At 32.0% G+C, this 16,996-nt stretch overlaps 1 protein-coding gene across 2 annotated transcripts in view; it reads left to right on the top strand.

Annotated features, from left to right (window-relative positions):
* The window catches only part of LOC139528920 (uncharacterized), a 47,828-nt gene extending 38,226 nt beyond the window's left edge, over positions 1–9,602 (top strand). For both annotated transcript variants that reach the window (XM_071325157.1, XM_071325158.1), the window contains 9 exons: positions 855–929; positions 1,790–1,821; positions 2,498–2,558; positions 2,889–2,947; positions 3,363–3,423; positions 4,052–4,176; positions 5,248–5,404; positions 6,754–6,834; positions 7,278–9,602. In XM_071325157.1, coding sequence (XP_071181258.1) covers positions 855–929; positions 1,790–1,821; positions 2,498–2,558; positions 2,889–2,947; positions 3,363–3,423; positions 4,052–4,176; positions 5,248–5,404; positions 6,754–6,834; positions 7,278–7,454 — 828 coding nt within the window. In that variant the 3' untranslated portion in view covers positions 7,455–9,602. The remainder of the gene's footprint in view (positions 1–854; positions 930–1,789; positions 1,822–2,497; positions 2,559–2,888; positions 2,948–3,362; positions 3,424–4,051; positions 4,177–5,247; positions 5,405–6,753; positions 6,835–7,277) is intronic.
* Positions 9,603–16,996: the final 7,394 nt, after the last annotated feature.

Here is a 16,996-nt window from a genome sequence, read left to right on the forward strand (position 1 = left end):
GGCTCTTGAGAGCCTCTTGTTGTGTTTTGTTCTGTAAATTCTCTAAAAGTATAAGCAATGGTCAACTTTATTTGTTGTATGGAGGAATAGTTAGCTCTACATGTCTGCCTGGCATGGTTCATTGGTCAATGTTTAATTTTTTTGGTTAATGTTAAGTTTATGTGACAGTTGTAATAAAGCTTTATATTTAGGACTATCAACAAATATCAATGTTAAGTAAAGAAGGCGAGACATTTCAGCGTGCACACTCTTGTTTACTTCTTGGGATAAAAAACCAAATGTCTGTGAAAATTTGTTTTCAAAATTGCTTGTCTCCACTTGAACCTGGGACCTATGTGTTACAAGGCAGAGCCTTTAGAGACTGAGATAAAGAAGTACTTCCTTAGCTCAACCGCTGACGACTAAGAATTTATCGTATTTACAGAGGGAAGTAATCCTGTCACACTTCCTCCACATCGAGCGTCATCATACCATTATGACTTTCACACAAATTCCTTCTCTAACCACCATGAGTTTTTTAGTTGAGTGCCAATATAAATTGAAAGCATTAATTTCATTACAAAATTGCTTGTCTCTACTGGGACTCGTGTATAGAATGTAAAAATAGTTATTACAAATATTACGGATATACCAGTTATATTTAAAAGAGCCTTTTTCCAATATTACTTGAATAGGTGATTTTGAAACATAATTGTTTAAGTAATGCTACTGACTGATTTAAAATGGTAAAAGTGTTAGTTTTCTGATGCTGTATTTACAGTCGACCAATTTTCTGTGCAAGCTGAAAAGAGGAATATAACATTTGAATTTAAAATAAACTTGTAACTTAATAACTTTTAAAATATGAATTACAGCCTGTTCCACTGAACAGAAAGAGAAATGCCTCAGATACAGATTCTGAGAAGAGTGTGCCATTTCAACCAAGAAAGGTCTGTAAACTAATATTGTATAATATTACATTTGAACCTCATTGTGCTGTAAATAATATGAATATATTGTATAACAGAGTAAGTTTTGATTAGGTGGTAAGAATTATCTATCTGTAAAGATTACAGTTGAACCTCATTGGTTCAAAAATAATTTCTTCCAACACTTAATAAATGGAGGAATTTTGTCTTTTTAACTCCAATATAACTTGATTATATTCCATTGTCCAATCAATAAAAAATGCACATAATGTACCATGATTTGTTTAAGTTCAAATTTAAGGAAATTTAGCAGGAGAAAAATCCTATTCAGTTTGAGGTACACTATTGAAATGATACAGCGTGTAGACTCTTGACCTGTAATTGAGTCAAATAGCTATGTCAGGTCCCTCTGACTCCGATTGTACTTCTTTAAGGCTTGACACTTGATAGACTGGCAATCCTCAATGAGTAAAAAAGTTATGTCAAGCTGTGTAGTCATAAAAATTACGAACACAATTATCGTACTCATACTCAGAAATCAGCTAACCAAAATACTCGATTTGGCCTTTTGAGCACAAATTATGTACTTGCAGTACTAAGTAAAGTTTAATGGCTGAGAGCCTAGGTCTCGCAACTTAAAATTCACTTCTTTAAGGATTGACACTTAATGTTATTGTGCTTATGAAGATTTTTCAATGTTTACATAGCAGCATACTCAACTAACTAAATTACAAGTAAAAACATTGAGTCTTTATAATGAAATGATAATCTTATAACTAGGATTAAGATGATATGTCCTTTATAAAATAGACAGCTTGATCAGTCCCTGGATTTGAACTTATTGTGTATTTGGCAACTTACTATGGTTTTATATCTTTCAGAAAAAGGGAAGGCCACCAATTTATTCCTCAGGGTAAGTTAAAGTTTGTAATGATATCAAAACAGTTTATTCCTTTAGAGTCGAATAGTAGTTAGTCAAGGCAGACCTCCATCAATTTATTCCTTGGGGTCCAATAGTAGTAAGTCAAGGCAGACCTCCATCAATTTATTCCTTGGGGTCTAATAGTAGTTAGTCAAGGCAGACCTCCATCAATTTATTCCTTGGGGTCCAATAGCAGTTAGTCAAGGCAGACCTCCATCAATTTATTCCTTGGGGTCTAATAGTAGCTAGTCAAGGCAGACCTCCATCAATTTATTCCTTGGGGTCCAATAGCAGTTTGTCATGGCAGACCTCCATCAATTTATTCCTTGGGGTCCAATAGTAGTTAGTCAAGGCAGACCTCCATCAATTTATTCCTTGGGGTCCAATAGCAGTTTGTCATGGCAGACCTCCATCAATTTATTCCTTGGGGTCCAATAGTAGTTAGTCAAGGCAGACCTCCATTAATTTATTCCTTGGGGTCCAATAGCAGTTTGTCATGGCAGACCTCCACCAATTTATACCTTTGGGATGAACAGTAAGTTGTTAGACCTCAAGTAGTAGTTTGTTAGTATTGGAATATTAAATCCTATTTATTTAAATTAGCCATATTTCTCATGGTTGTATTTAAATACTACTGGAGTATTAAAATGTCATGTTGTTTTTACAGGAGATCTACGCCATCTAAGCCTGCCAAAGCCAATGAACCTGTCAAAAGAGAAGGCCCTAAGGTAAAAAGAACACTACTTCTATATCTCAGTTGTCACATTACCAAGGACTTCAGAAAAAAGAAAAACCGCAAAAATACTGAACTCCTAGGAAATTTAAAACAGAAAGTCGCTAATGAAATGATAAAGCACATCAGAGGAAAATGACTTATTGTCACTTTTGTCACTAGAAAGTCTCAAATAATTCCTGTATGTGCAAGTGTTTTCCAGAATTGTATAATCTGAATATGTTTATAAAGAACTTTACCTTTTTCATTATATTTTACCATAAATTTGTGTCATTGAACATTATACAAGCAATAATCAGTTTACCCTATTATCATCTGATTACAGTGGGATTCTAACAGACTAGATTCTAATACACAATACATTATGGGAGCCAGGGCAAATAAGTAAGTATACAGTATGTAAGTTCTTAGTGTTAATCATTTCTTTTCTTGGTATTTTTATCACTGTTACATGTATATATTTTTATAAGTCAAATCAAGGTTATGTAGTGTGGCAGAAAATACACTCTCTTTATAAACAATATTAATCCATTGTCAAAACTTATCTTTACCAAGATACAAGCTTTATTTGTAGTTCAATAGAATACACATATATGGATTAAGATTTAAGAGGGGAAATATATATCAATTGTCTTTTCAGTGAGGTTTTTTTTCAGACCTGTTTGTATAAAAAGTAATATATTTGTGAATTAAGTATTTGTCTTTAATGATTGGTTTTTGCTGTATTCATGTATGTTTGGTTAAGAATGATATTTCTTGTAATTTTCCAATAAGTAGTTATTATTGATGTATTTTTCAGAGCACTAGGATTAGGGGCGACTAGAGGTAGAATATATATAAAACATCCTGATGTATTTAAGGTTAGTATTTTACATGCTAGGTACCATCACATAATGTCCCATTGTATATGTTTTCCATTAAATATTAAGCATCATAGAACTATGAAGTATTAAAAAGGACTTGATTGAGGAAATACAGTAACTGTATTGTATTTTAAGCTTTGGCAGCATCAATTGGTGATTTGATGGTTGCAAATTAGATTTACTGGTGACACATTAGTGGAGCCAGTAAACCAGTATTTGCGACCTTCAAATTACAAATTGATGACGTCTGAGCTTAAACTACAATATTGTTATCTCCATTTTAATGAAACTGATAGAAAACAATCTTAAAACATACATTTAAAATTTGTATTAAATCATCTGCTGTAAATGTACCACATTATAAGTTATATGGTTCGCTACTGACCCCCTGTAGATCCATAGAGGGTTAGTAAAATCCATAGGGGGTGAGGCTGGAGATGGATCTGTAGGGGGTCAGTAGTTGACTGTATAACGAATGTATCACACTCTAGAGGCCTTATTTTGATTTGATTTGTTCTTCAAAATGCTGTTGATTACAATATAATTAAAAGGATGGCTATATAAAATCTGAGGCCAGTAGTTAGAGCTGTTTAGAGTTGTATTTTTAATATTGTTTATTTTTCAGTATTGTGGCGACCAGGATGACAAACAATGGCTATATGAGAACCATAAGATGCCAGCTACTGGAGGGAAAGCTTACATGATGTTACTTGAGGACGTTAAAGACCTGGCTGAGGACGATGAATATAGGTAATTTTAATGAAAATAATCCTGAAGGGGACCAACAAAGAATCAGTCATTCAGTACAAAAATATGTCATGTGCATACCTGTCAACCTCTGAAAATGAAAAGTCAGGTCATGACCTGCATTGAGAAAAAAAATCTCAGGTCATAACGCGTACGACATTTTGCGGGCTCAATTGAAGAACAAAAATATGTTTATATATAATTTATATAGTCAATATGTATATGAAACAGTTAGAACATGTATACAAGTTTATTTCAGACTATTGTTATATTCCATAGTAGCAGACTTGGCATTCTTTAAAAGAACTGCACTTGGTTTCAGTTCATAGCAATGCAAATGTGTATTCATTTTACAAGAAAGAAGAGCACACAGTGTATCCTTATTAAGATCAGCCCTAAACTCTGTAGCTATTTTCTTTACTAAAGAAAATGCCCTCTCACTGTCTGCATTGCTGTTTGGCAAAACCAGTAATGTTTTAGCAAGTTTTGACAAAACAAAAAATCTTGGCTTGTTTTCAACTACCACTTTGTTATTTTCAACTGAAAGGGCCCTCTTTACTATTTGGGTGGTTTTAGTTTTTCCACAGGTATAACCTGAAGCTATTTCACGGTCAGAGAACATTAATTTACACGGTACGTAGCTCAGGTAAACAGTCCTACATTTTGACTTTTGGTTACATTGAAAAAGACCGATAAAACCGAAGGTCGTATTACTTCTAAATACCGGAAACAATTCCGGTCAGAAATCCGGGTGAAACGGGTAATGTTAGAAATTCCCGGGACCCGCCGGGTAAAGAAAAACTCCCGGGTGAGAGGTGAAAATAACGGGTGTCACCCGCAAAAAACGGGTGAGTTGACAGGTATGCATGTGTACAAATAAAATGTGAATAGTAACATCGATATAAAAATATGTCATGTAAACAAAATTTTAAAATGTGTACAGGAAAATAGATCATTTGTAGAAATGGACACAAGAATGAAATATGGACTGTAGCATCATTATAAAAAAAGGCCATGTGTGTTCGACATTCACTTCAGTATAAATGAGGCTGTTTGTATATCTTATGTTTTTAGAAACAATGCCAATGTTATGATGGATGAAATAGTAGGATTCTGTATTCCTGATTGGATGACAGAAAAGGTCAAAGTTCAAATGGAAAGTCTCAGAACAGACAAGGGCAAACAGCGTAGTAGATCCACAACTCCAAATGAAGGGCAGCTTGGCATACAAGTAATTATAGTTATATGTAACATAAAACAATATTAAGGTAGCACAATACAAAGATTTTTCATCCCCAATCAGACATCTTTAAACTGCTGTAATTCCACTCATCTTTCTTTAAATTTTATAAATGAGGTACCAAAAGAAAGAAGAAGGAATAATCTTTCAAATTGTGGTAATTTCATTATGACATAATTATTACATAATTAATTGTTATGTAATTAGTTGCCATTCTGTGATGTCCATACTTGAATGAATTTAGCTTCTTTGTTCTTCATAGCATCCTAAACATTTTTATAGATTCTTGCACAACACAGTTTGACCTCCAAAACAGTGTCTCAGATTTTTCCTATTGTATTTCATTCTCTCATAAATCTTCAATGAAGTTTGCAACATCAATTCATTAGAGACCACTTAGTTCAATTGGGTATAAAATTTGTTCTATTGATGTTTTTGGAAATCTGAGACACAGTTTTGGAGGTCAAGCTGTGTTGTACAAGAATCTATAAAATATTTTGGGATGCTATGAAAAACAAAGACGCTAAATTCATTCAAGTGTGGACATCACAATATAGCGACTAATTACATAATAATTAATTATGTAATAATTATGTCATAATGAAATAATCACAATTTGAAAGATTAATCTTTCTTCTTTCTTTTGGTACCTCATTTATAAAATATAAAGAAGGATGAAATGAATTACATCAGTTTAAAGTTGTCTGATTGGGAGTGACAAAATCTTTGTATTGTGCTACCTTAAGTTATTAGTCCCGTTTCGACAAAGTCACTTTAGGTTTGCACAGTCCAGCAAATCAGTTTTCCAGACCTTTTTCTTCATGCTTGAAGACATTGGTTTGAAATTCAGTGTATCCTTTTATCATGACAAGTTACCTGTAGGTCAAGTTTGATTTTCACGATTATTGGGTACCATGATTTTAATATTTTTTAAAAGGTTTATCATTAAGTTGACTAAATTTTATACAAATATGGTTTTTACCTCACAGTGTGTCAGTGTTAGCTAGGATCATAAATTTGTGTTCCTTTTTCATAGTCTGTTAACTTTTCTAATTTCTTTCCTCTAAAACTACTTGGCATATTTAAACAAAACTAAGCAATACCTTATAGCCAGAAAGCATTTGATATAAATCTATATCAACATTTAGTTTTTAAAATTGTATAAATACAAGTTAACATGAACTGCCTTTCAGACTTAGTTACAAAAAATACACATAAAAGGACCGCATTCAATTGACCTCCCCAGGTGCAGATTTACAAACTTAAGAGAAGTCTTCTCCTTTGAATATGCAAAAGTATATTTGGTTTACATTACACAATAAATTTACTCCTTTTACTAGGATGGAAGTGATTCGTATAAAGATATACCATTCTCTGCATTCAGCACTGCAAAAAGTTCTCCACTTAAGGAGGAGATACAGGTAAGACTACTCTCCATATTCACTACTGTAAAAACAAACTCTCCACATAAGGAGGAAATACAGTTGAGTCTATTCTCTACCTTTACTACTGAATTCACTGCTGCAAAATACTCAATGGGTAAAAAATACTATAAAATCACAAAAATATAATTAAAGTAATGACAATACTAGGGGTTTGATAAATTCACTATGGCAGCTTAAAATGCAATGTCCAAATCTATTTACTTAACATTGCAATATGTGAAACACTAGAATAATAATACTACTGAACTTATTCAAGTGATCTTTTATGATCATTTCATATATTGTAAAAATCATCTATTTAATTACTATATTTAATATAAAAGCATATATATTTTGAACATGATATTTTAGATTTTTCCTTGCAAACCTTTCATTTTAACATAAGAATACTCTAACTAATTAAAAACATTATTTTTCAGACCTCTCCAGTTGATACAGAAATGGAATTTCTGACAGGGGGAGATAACGGAGATCACAATAATTTATCTCCCTTTAATTTGACTGGTGGATTTGATGATGGAATTTCACCTTCTGCCTCAGATTTAGATACACTGGACGAAGCTCCACTCAGTGCTCCTTTTGACTTTACTAAATGATAATAGACACACAAGATGAAGCTCCGTTTAGTGCACCTTTTGACTTTACTAAATGATAATAGACACACAAGATGAAGCTCCTTTCAGTGCACCTTTTGAGTTTACCAATAATAGTACATGCACTTGTTGAGGATCCATTCAGACTACCTTTTGACTTTTAAAAGTCAATAATGATCGATGCCAAAGATTAATGCCTATCAGAGCCCTTTTTGAATCTATTAAATGAACTATGATTTTCTTTGAAAAAATGGATAACTGTGTAACACAGACTTCAGAACCAGTCTAACAGAAGCTTTGATGTTATTATAAGTGAAAAGACCAGTGTACTAGATTTGTATAGTTAATAACTGAATAACAATTGTTTTTTATGTGAATTGATTTAGTTAATGATGCTTTGTGTAATATCACATTTAATTGGTGTCCATTTGTATGACTTTTTACATTTGAATTTAACATTTTAGTCTAATGTATATCATTCAATGTTAAGAGGAACAAGAGGTAACTTTAAGATAAGATTATATCTTGATTTTCTTAATTTTGTTCTGCTTATATTTCCCTTGGTAGTAAGTACCTGCATATAAGAATACTATTATGCCGGTGATAATATCTACAACTAATATAAAAGTGATACAATCATGATAATACTTTATTGTATTAATCCATTCCAAAAGAAACATGTAATGCACCAAATCATTTTTAAAATAACTGTTATGATCTGTTTGATTAAAAAATTGAAAACTATGGAATATATGAAAAAAAAAAATCAACATGGCTCTATCAGCTCACTTATTTTTCACAAGCTCCATGATTATGTGTTGATTGCTTATTAAGGTCACGATCGGTAAATAGTTATCAAAGGTACCAGGATTAAAATTTAGTTCACCAGACGCGTGTTTCATCTACATAAGACTCATCAGTGACGCTCATATCAAAATATTTATAAAGCCAAACAAGTGCAAAGTTGAAGAGCATTGAGGATCCAAGATCAGTAAACTTGGGGAACACAACTCAAAAGTTAATTGGAACCTAAAGTTTCAGATTAACAATCCCTAAATGAAATATTTTTTTTATTAATTATACGTTTTTGATTTGTATAAATGTTTTTTGAAAAAAATTGCATAGAGGACTTAGTTATGTGTATATATAATGCATGCATTAGCTTTGTAAATTTCTGCACATTATGATTTCATGATAATCGCTTCATATGGCTGTAACATATTTCTGTATGATTGCCTAGGTAAATAATTGTTAGCATAATATCTACAATTTGTGAAAGATATATACTATCATGATCATTGTGTTTTAAATTGTGGAATATTGTACATAGACAGAATCTGTTATTGATGGTTTTTAATGTTTTGCTTTATGATATCATAACTTTTTTTTTAAATTACTAAAGGTGCAATATTGTTCAATATAAAAAAAATCACAAAAACTTTTAAATCTGTGTTTTGATGATGTTTAACATTAACAATATTATTTTATGGTTTTTAGTATGACCAAGAAGGCAGCTATTTGATAATCTTTGTTTTAGTATTGGTAATACAGTGTGATTATTGTTGTATATAGTATTGTGAAGTAAGATATATTAAATCTGAATATGTTTACATTGTTATTTCATAAGTAGCGAGAAACATAGATAGAAAACGATGTGGCAGACATTATCTTTCAGATTTCTATTCAGTATATGTTGATATTACATTGTCCATACACAAATCTAGTATTTTTTACACCTAGCAAAGTGTTGCCATCTCTGGTAGGGTTAGTCTGACCTAGACTTCATTTATTAGGATCACGGATCATGTTAAGTTTGCAATACCTGTAGTTGCATATTTAAATACAAGTTCAATGAGGATTATAAGTTAAGCAGGCAAAACGTTTCAGCCTGTTCACTTTTGTTTCTGAATTTCAATGATTTATGAATTGTTTTGGGAATTTTTTCCTGAAGAAGGATTTTCTTTCTGACTATGCTACTAAGTTATTATTATAGATCATATAGAATTCAAAGTTGTATGGATTTAAGTTGTTAATGATTGTATTTTATGTTTTTAGAATTTTATTGTTAATGAGTATTGTTTGTTTTTATTTAGTAGATGTTTACTAAGTTACAAACTATTCTTTTTTAATCATTAAAAGTGTAATCACGTATTTCTTGAATTATTTATTAAATTTGACCTTTTCTTTTCTGTCAGATCATTGCATGTACACATTTCCAAAAGTGAGTCATGTTTGATGTGAGTAAAACTCCTTTCTAAGGATTGATATAATTGTGTTTTAATTGTAGGTAGACAATTATGACTTTGTAATTCCTGATTTGTCATTTGAATATCCTGAATTTACCTAAAACGTTTAGATGTAAATATTATGGTTTATTCATTATGACTATGATACCATCTACAGGTAAAAATAAGATCACATTATGACAATGGTACCATCTACAGGTAAAAATAAGATCACATTATGACAATGATACATGCAGCGCCAAATCAACCATTGTAATTTAAACAGAACACAACCATACTGTTTGAAAAATAAAATAACACACATACTGAACACCTAGGAAATTCTTAACGGAAAGTCAATAAGCAAATGAATTAATCAAAAGTTCTTCACATCCAAAGTATTGATAACAACTGTCATAATCCTTACTTGGTACATGCATTTTCTGATGTAGAAAATGGTGGATTAAACCTGGTTTTATATAAAGCTAATAGGGGGTTGACAGAAGTGTAAAAAGTCGTCTAGATGGCGAGTTTAATCTCCCCAAATAACACACGGCTAAAAATGGTCTTAACTTAAAGACAAATATGTCTTCTTTAGTTTTTGCCCTGTCGTCAGAATTTCGTACGGTCACTTTTTTCTAAAGAGTCGTTTTAATGACTGGTAGTAAATTGGAGAGTTTCAACCCCCCTTTTTCAAAATGAAAAAATGTGTATGTTTGCTTACATTTAATTGAAATAGTTTTTCCTGAAGCTATTTTTATATGTCAAAATATTCTATTCAGTATTTTATTTTCTTCTAATCTATAAAGTTTAGACTATTTCAAATTGAGGTAATTTTAATTGCAAATTCAGACTCAAACTTTAGTTTTTTCTTCATAGTAGTAATAAAAATTATCCCATAATATTTTATGCATATAGCATTTAATAAAACTAATAAGTGATAAAAATTTCGGAACCAAAATATGAAAAAAACCTTAAGAAATCAATGGAAAAAGAATGGAGTAAAAATCTTCAATTTCAACATGGAACTCAATCACTTGCCTTCCGTCACATTTTGTGTATAATTAGTCAATAATTTGCTCTCAAATGATATATGAAATTACTACCTTTTTCGCTATTATATACACATATTTTCAATTAAAGTGCACTGATATATGCCACATACTTTGTTTGAGTAAATATTCTGTGATATGTCAAGTCCTTTGCAACTTGCTTCATTTAGTCCAAAGAAAAGACAAAAGTCATTAAATTTTATGCAGTGCACAATATGCCAAAAAAACCTCGATTGAAATTTTGAGTCAATTTACCAGTTTAGGGAAGTCGATTTTTGTATCTGCATTGCATTAAAGATTGGATGAGGTGAACATCAAGATGTTTCATGCGATAGCTGTTAATTTGAAGAACTCCGTGCAGGCAGTTTATCATCGTTCATGCTACAAAACTTACACAAACATATTTGTTCCCCCTTTTAGAGCGAGGAAGTTTCTAGTCTGATATTTAATGACAACATACAATTATCTGACTGTTGTCCCTCAGTTTCGGGTATTTGTATACGTTCTAGAATGCAGTCGTTCAACTGGAGCGCTTGTATATTTTGTTGCAACAAAACATTTTAGAAAGATCAAAAATTACTCAAGTTTGAATCAGATGAGCGTATTAAAAATGTTTTATCCGTGTCAGATAAAGATAAAGTTGAAATAGTTTCCCGTCCATCTTTTAAACTTCAAGCACTCTGTCATTTTGGTTGCATTACAAATTATTTGCCAAAAACGAAAAAAAAAAAATCCAAACCCGTGGAAGCAGATATCTCAGAACACGAGACTGCTTTTACTAATTTTATTTTGGCTATTGACAACGATTTAATGGTCATTCCTCATGACACCGTTACTTGATAAATATAGATCATTTCTTCCGGCTGATTCTAATTTAAAATATTATACACTTAAAATGCAGTCTAAATTAATTTATTTCTAAAGAAATTCAGTTGTCAAACAACTTCTACAAGTTCAAGGCAAATATAACATAATATATAGTAGCAAAATAACTATTTAAGATACCATATTAGCTTCTAGTCAATTGAAAACTGACCTCAAAATCTCAATGTCAACTGTAATAGACACGAATAACGGACAGATATTTCATTCCGCTGCAAGTTTACTTAGAAAAGACATCGAAACGCTAAAGAAGACTACCCAACTTCTGATGAATTGTCTCTTCCTTCTTAATTCAGTCAATGCCTTCATATTTATTGCAATTCATTCTATGGTTACTCAATGAAACTGCATACAGCCAAGACTATTCTCAGGAAATGGCACCAAAGAAATTGTGGAAACTCCTTTTCCATGTTTTCATTTAGGATTGGCTTTACAAATGTACCATGAGTTTGGTTCAAAACACCTTGTTGAAACATTGAATGCCAATGGATTTTATGCTTCTTAAAGTAAAGTGCGACGCTATCTAATGTGTTGCCAACCATGAAATTGAGCGAATTCTAGATAGTGTGTACGTCTCGTATAATGTTTCCCCAAGCTGGTATTTTTTTAGGAACAAATGTCTTCGGACTTCCTACAATACGTTGTCTGTACTTGTAAAGAAAAACTCAAAATAACGTGTTTGCTTTGAGCAGAACCTTTTATGTGCAGACCTGTGGCCATGAGTGAAATGTGTAGAAATACTACAGCAGATTCCATAGAGTGTGCAGCGAAAGGTAATATCTTTGGTTTGCTTGCTTGTTAGCTGAACCGTGAAGTCGTTATTGGGTCAGGTATACTACGCTCCTTTCGAAGTAGCATAGTCCAACAGACAGATCGATTGGCTTTCTGTCGGACTAGTCTATCCTAAAGGTAGGGTAGTTTACCTAAAATATAAATAACTTCATTGTTTAGCTAACAAACAAGGTAACCAAATATATTACCTTTGGCTACACACTCAATGGAATCCGCTGTAAAACATGTCTTTTGACGGTTGATGAAGATGATGGAGATAAACGTTGAATTGGTATAAAGCTTGTTGCACTGGTACACACGGTTTCAGCCCCGAGGTTAGGGGTGTGTTGGTGTGCCCTTAAAAAAGTTAAACCCCGCCACTATCTGTATGTGTCTGTTTCAAGTCACGAGTCGGTAATGCAGTGTTTGTCGTTTGTTTCTATATACTATATTTGTTTCTTTCTTATTTATTTTGTACATTAATCAGGCAGTTAGATTTTTTGTTTGTTTTACATTATTCATTTCGGGAATTGAAGACTATGCAATATGAATTTTACTCATTGTTGAAGCCCGTACGGGACCTATAATTGTTTTATGTCTCATTTGGTCTCATTTGGAGAGTTGTCTCATTTGCAACCATATCACATCTTCTTTTTTTATATGGAATACTTTTGAAGTTTGTGGTACATTGCAAGGGAAAAAAGGGGGGATATAGTTACATAACCTATAATGTTATAGATATTAACCAGAGTTAAATACACAACAAAAGATAATACTATGGTAGCAGTAATAATTGTGGAAAAAAACCCAAAGGCAACGAGTAGTCTATAAAAAACCTGAAGTATCTGCAAATTCAATTTGAGGTCATATTTGACTGTAGTGTTTTATGGCTTTGGTTTGATACCTCACTCACTATGATAGTTTAAAAAATAAGTTAGAGTATTGTCCTGCATGACACTTGATTTTTACCTGAAATTGATATTTTTCATAAGGTTAAGGTGTTCTAAACATTTTATAGGTTGAAAACTTGATTTTTGAAGTTTTGTTTATAAAACGTCGTTTAAGGTATTTTTTTTATAAAAAAAATCTCAATGATTAAGGTTTATGTATAATAACAAACATTACTAAAGCCAAAACAGTATCATTTGTATTTAGGTAGAGTTTAGAAATAGAAAAAATGTCAAAATTGAAACCCTCCCAAATTTTCACAGATTTTTACATATGACCTTTGACTTCACTTTAAAAAAGTGTGACCATATCATGTCCTGACGACAGGCATATTATTATAGCACACGATTTCCTCTTTCCAATGATCTATTATGTAGGTGTGTGTTCGGTGGGGAGATTAAATTCAAAAAAATCTGCCTTCACCGCACTATAAAGCAAAAACGAAAGATAAGAATACAAAGATTTACCATAGCAAAACAACACAATGACCAGATGCATAAGCACAGAGCCACATCAATTGAATATTACCAAAAATACACTAAACAGTAAAATTAATAATTTACAAAGAAAATAATTTACAAAGAAAAAAATTGAGAGGATTAACAACATCAGAACCTAGATTCTATACTTTAAGATTGTGAAGTTGATATGGAATATTTATCAACACGGTCTTGGTATCTTCCGATGAACTTTAAAATATGGACGACCTGTTCTTTGACATACCCCTGGTTTATCAACTTTCTTCTCAGACACTGGTGAAGTTTACAAAGTCTGAATAGCAGTTGGAAGCTCTTGAACAACGAATAATTTGGGAAATGTTTATCTCATATACAGGTGAAGTTGGTATATTGCTACTAAGGTGGGTGAAATTGATAATTTCAAAATTAAAATCGTCTAGTTTGTCATAGATTCTTATACTGAGATGTCCACTTCTATCAACTTCGAGCTACAAGTAAAAAATGAGGTAGATGAAGCCGTGTCTGTTATTTCTCAAGGTGCACTTTGTAAATATAACGTCGTGTGTGCTATTGTTTGTTTGTCTTTTTCATTTTTAGCCATGGCGTTGTCAGTTTGTTTTAGATTTATGAGTTTGACTGTCCCTTTGGTATCTTTCGTCCCTCTTTTGTAAATATAGTTGTTTCACAAATCAAGCCTCTTTTGGGAAGACATATAATATTCATATATGTTTTGTTTTGTTTACTCACTGGTTCCCAGATATGATATCTATGTGTCATATTGACATAACTTGGGAATGTTACCAGTATATATACATTTGGTTGTGTGGAATTTTAAATTCTTAGGGTCACACAAAGTGAGCGTAGGGGTAGTACTTAATTTAAGTGTAAGATTTAATTCTAAGAAGTTAGGGGCATATAAATGTTGAACATATTCCACACAGCCCTATGTTTTGACCTTGAATAAAATAGTAGTACATATCAATTTTCCATTCTAGGATATATTTTTTTGTAACGGAATTTCATAGTAAAAGTGGCACAGTTTTAGCCATTAAGGGAGTTTCTATGGGAAATTGCATTGTCTTTATTTACAGAAATGCAACCTATAATTTCTAGTTCTTTATGATATATCGATGGAACCCAATCAGAGAAGTTTGATTTGTTATAGGAAGGATATATATATCAATATATCTGAATGTGAAATTAAATGACATGGTTTCTTTGATCTGCGTGTTTTTATTAGTGTCTTAGAAACTATTAGAAACTCCGACTCTATGGAATTAAAAAAGACGTCAACAAAGATAGGCACACAGTTCGTTCCCATAGAACTGACGTCAATTTGCTGAAAAAGTCTGCCTCAAAATTCAACAAATATCTTGTCAATATGAAACTCCAATTTACTGATCACTTGTTCTTCTGTGTAGCATAGTTTACGTTTTTGTTCCTCGTTAATTAAATATTCTATATTGTATTTCAAAGTACTCACCGCATATAGCCTTTTTGTGCCAATGCGGCGTAAAGCAAATAACAATCAATCAATATTCCAAAGTAATAAATTAACAACGTAAGCTTTCATTTTTATGTTGGAAAGCATTGTGGATTATTACTTTTTACGATTTTTCAATTTCACTTTTTAAAGTTTTTGAAAAATCAACATATGGTTTATACTACTACGCGAGTAATCAGTTTCACAGTATATCTGAGGACCCGTAATGCTTAGATGCAATAGGCAAAACCCGACGTGTGCCACATGTGGTGCAGGATCTTCTATTCCCTCTGAAGCACCTGAGAATACCCCCGTTTTTGTGGGGTACGTGTTGCGTAGTCTTTTTTTTTATATGTTGGTTTGTTTTGTACTATTGGTTGAGTTTTTCTTGTTTAGCCATAGCGTTGTCAATTTGTTTTAGATTAATGAGTTCGAATGTTCTTCTAGTTTATAAAAGTGCGAGGTTTGGCTAGCCACAAAACTAGGTTTAGCCCACCATTTTTTTTCTTAAAATGTCCTGCACCAAGTCAGGAAATGACTATATTATAGTTCGTTTCTTTGTGTGTTACAATTTACTGTTGTGTTTCTGTTGTGTCGTACTTATCCTCTTATATTTGAGCTGTTTTAGTTTTAGTTTGTAACCCGGATTTGTTTTGTTTTTCACAATTTATGAATTTCGAACAACGGTATACTACTGTTGGCTTTATTTGAACCTCTTTTAGACCAATTGTTTGGACAATCTTCATTAGAATAAAATAAGTTCGCACGCCGAAATTGTCAACTGACTCCTTATTACAGTTAAAGCCCCTAAGTGATAAATTGTACGCATGTTTGCATTTTTTAAGAAACAATAAAGATAGAGAGAAACAGTAAAAAAGACGATTTTAAAGCTTTTTTCTTATAGAAATCGAAATAGATAGAAAAAAGTCAAACCACTTAAATACTGAACTCCGAGGAAAATACAAAACTGAAAGTCTCTTATCAAATGGCAAAATCAAATGATAAAACACACCAAACGAATGAACAACAGTTAAATTGCAACGATGTTCAGTTCAATTATATCTACATATAAGACAATGTGTCAGAGATTGTCAATTGATTCCGTACAGGATTGATTGCCTAATCTTCAAAAAAATTAACATAGTGAAATTCAACAATTGACCCCAAACGAAGTTATAACACTCGAAAGATGATGTTTACCTTTTTTTTTGCAGAATCATTATTCAGCAAAAATATTCCGCGCACAAAGATTTTCAAAAAAGGCAACAAGACCTCAAATGACTCCTTATTTGCGTTATTTCCACCGTTTGATGAATTGTTGTCCATATTTTACAATGTTTGTCAAAACTAAACAATACAGGCACTGCATTTTTGCTTTATGTGATATGTGAGTGTAGTTCATTTCTTTTGTTGTGCATACTATGATTTTGTGTTATGAGTAGATAAAAAGTAACGATCTTTGTCAAGTCAAAGGTTAAAAAATGAGATTTATTGACGTAAAATGGTGATATCTTCAAATTTTATAATTTTACCTACCATTTCTGATTTAACAGATACATGCAGGTTCTAACTGTAAACTATCATTGATGATTAATTCAATATTTACAAAATTCCACTGGTAATGGAATATTTTAACAGAAAACAAATTCAGACAGCCTCTTGTTTTCATTTTGAAGATCATTCTTTAATGCTTTAAGAAACATTCATGCAGTCCCAGTCAAATTGA

Source organism: Mytilus edulis, chromosome 6, assembly GCF_963676685.1.
Source record: "Mytilus edulis chromosome 6, xbMytEdul2.2, whole genome shotgun sequence".
NCBI classification, from domain to species: Eukaryota; Metazoa; Mollusca; class Bivalvia; order Mytilida; family Mytilidae; genus Mytilus; species Mytilus edulis.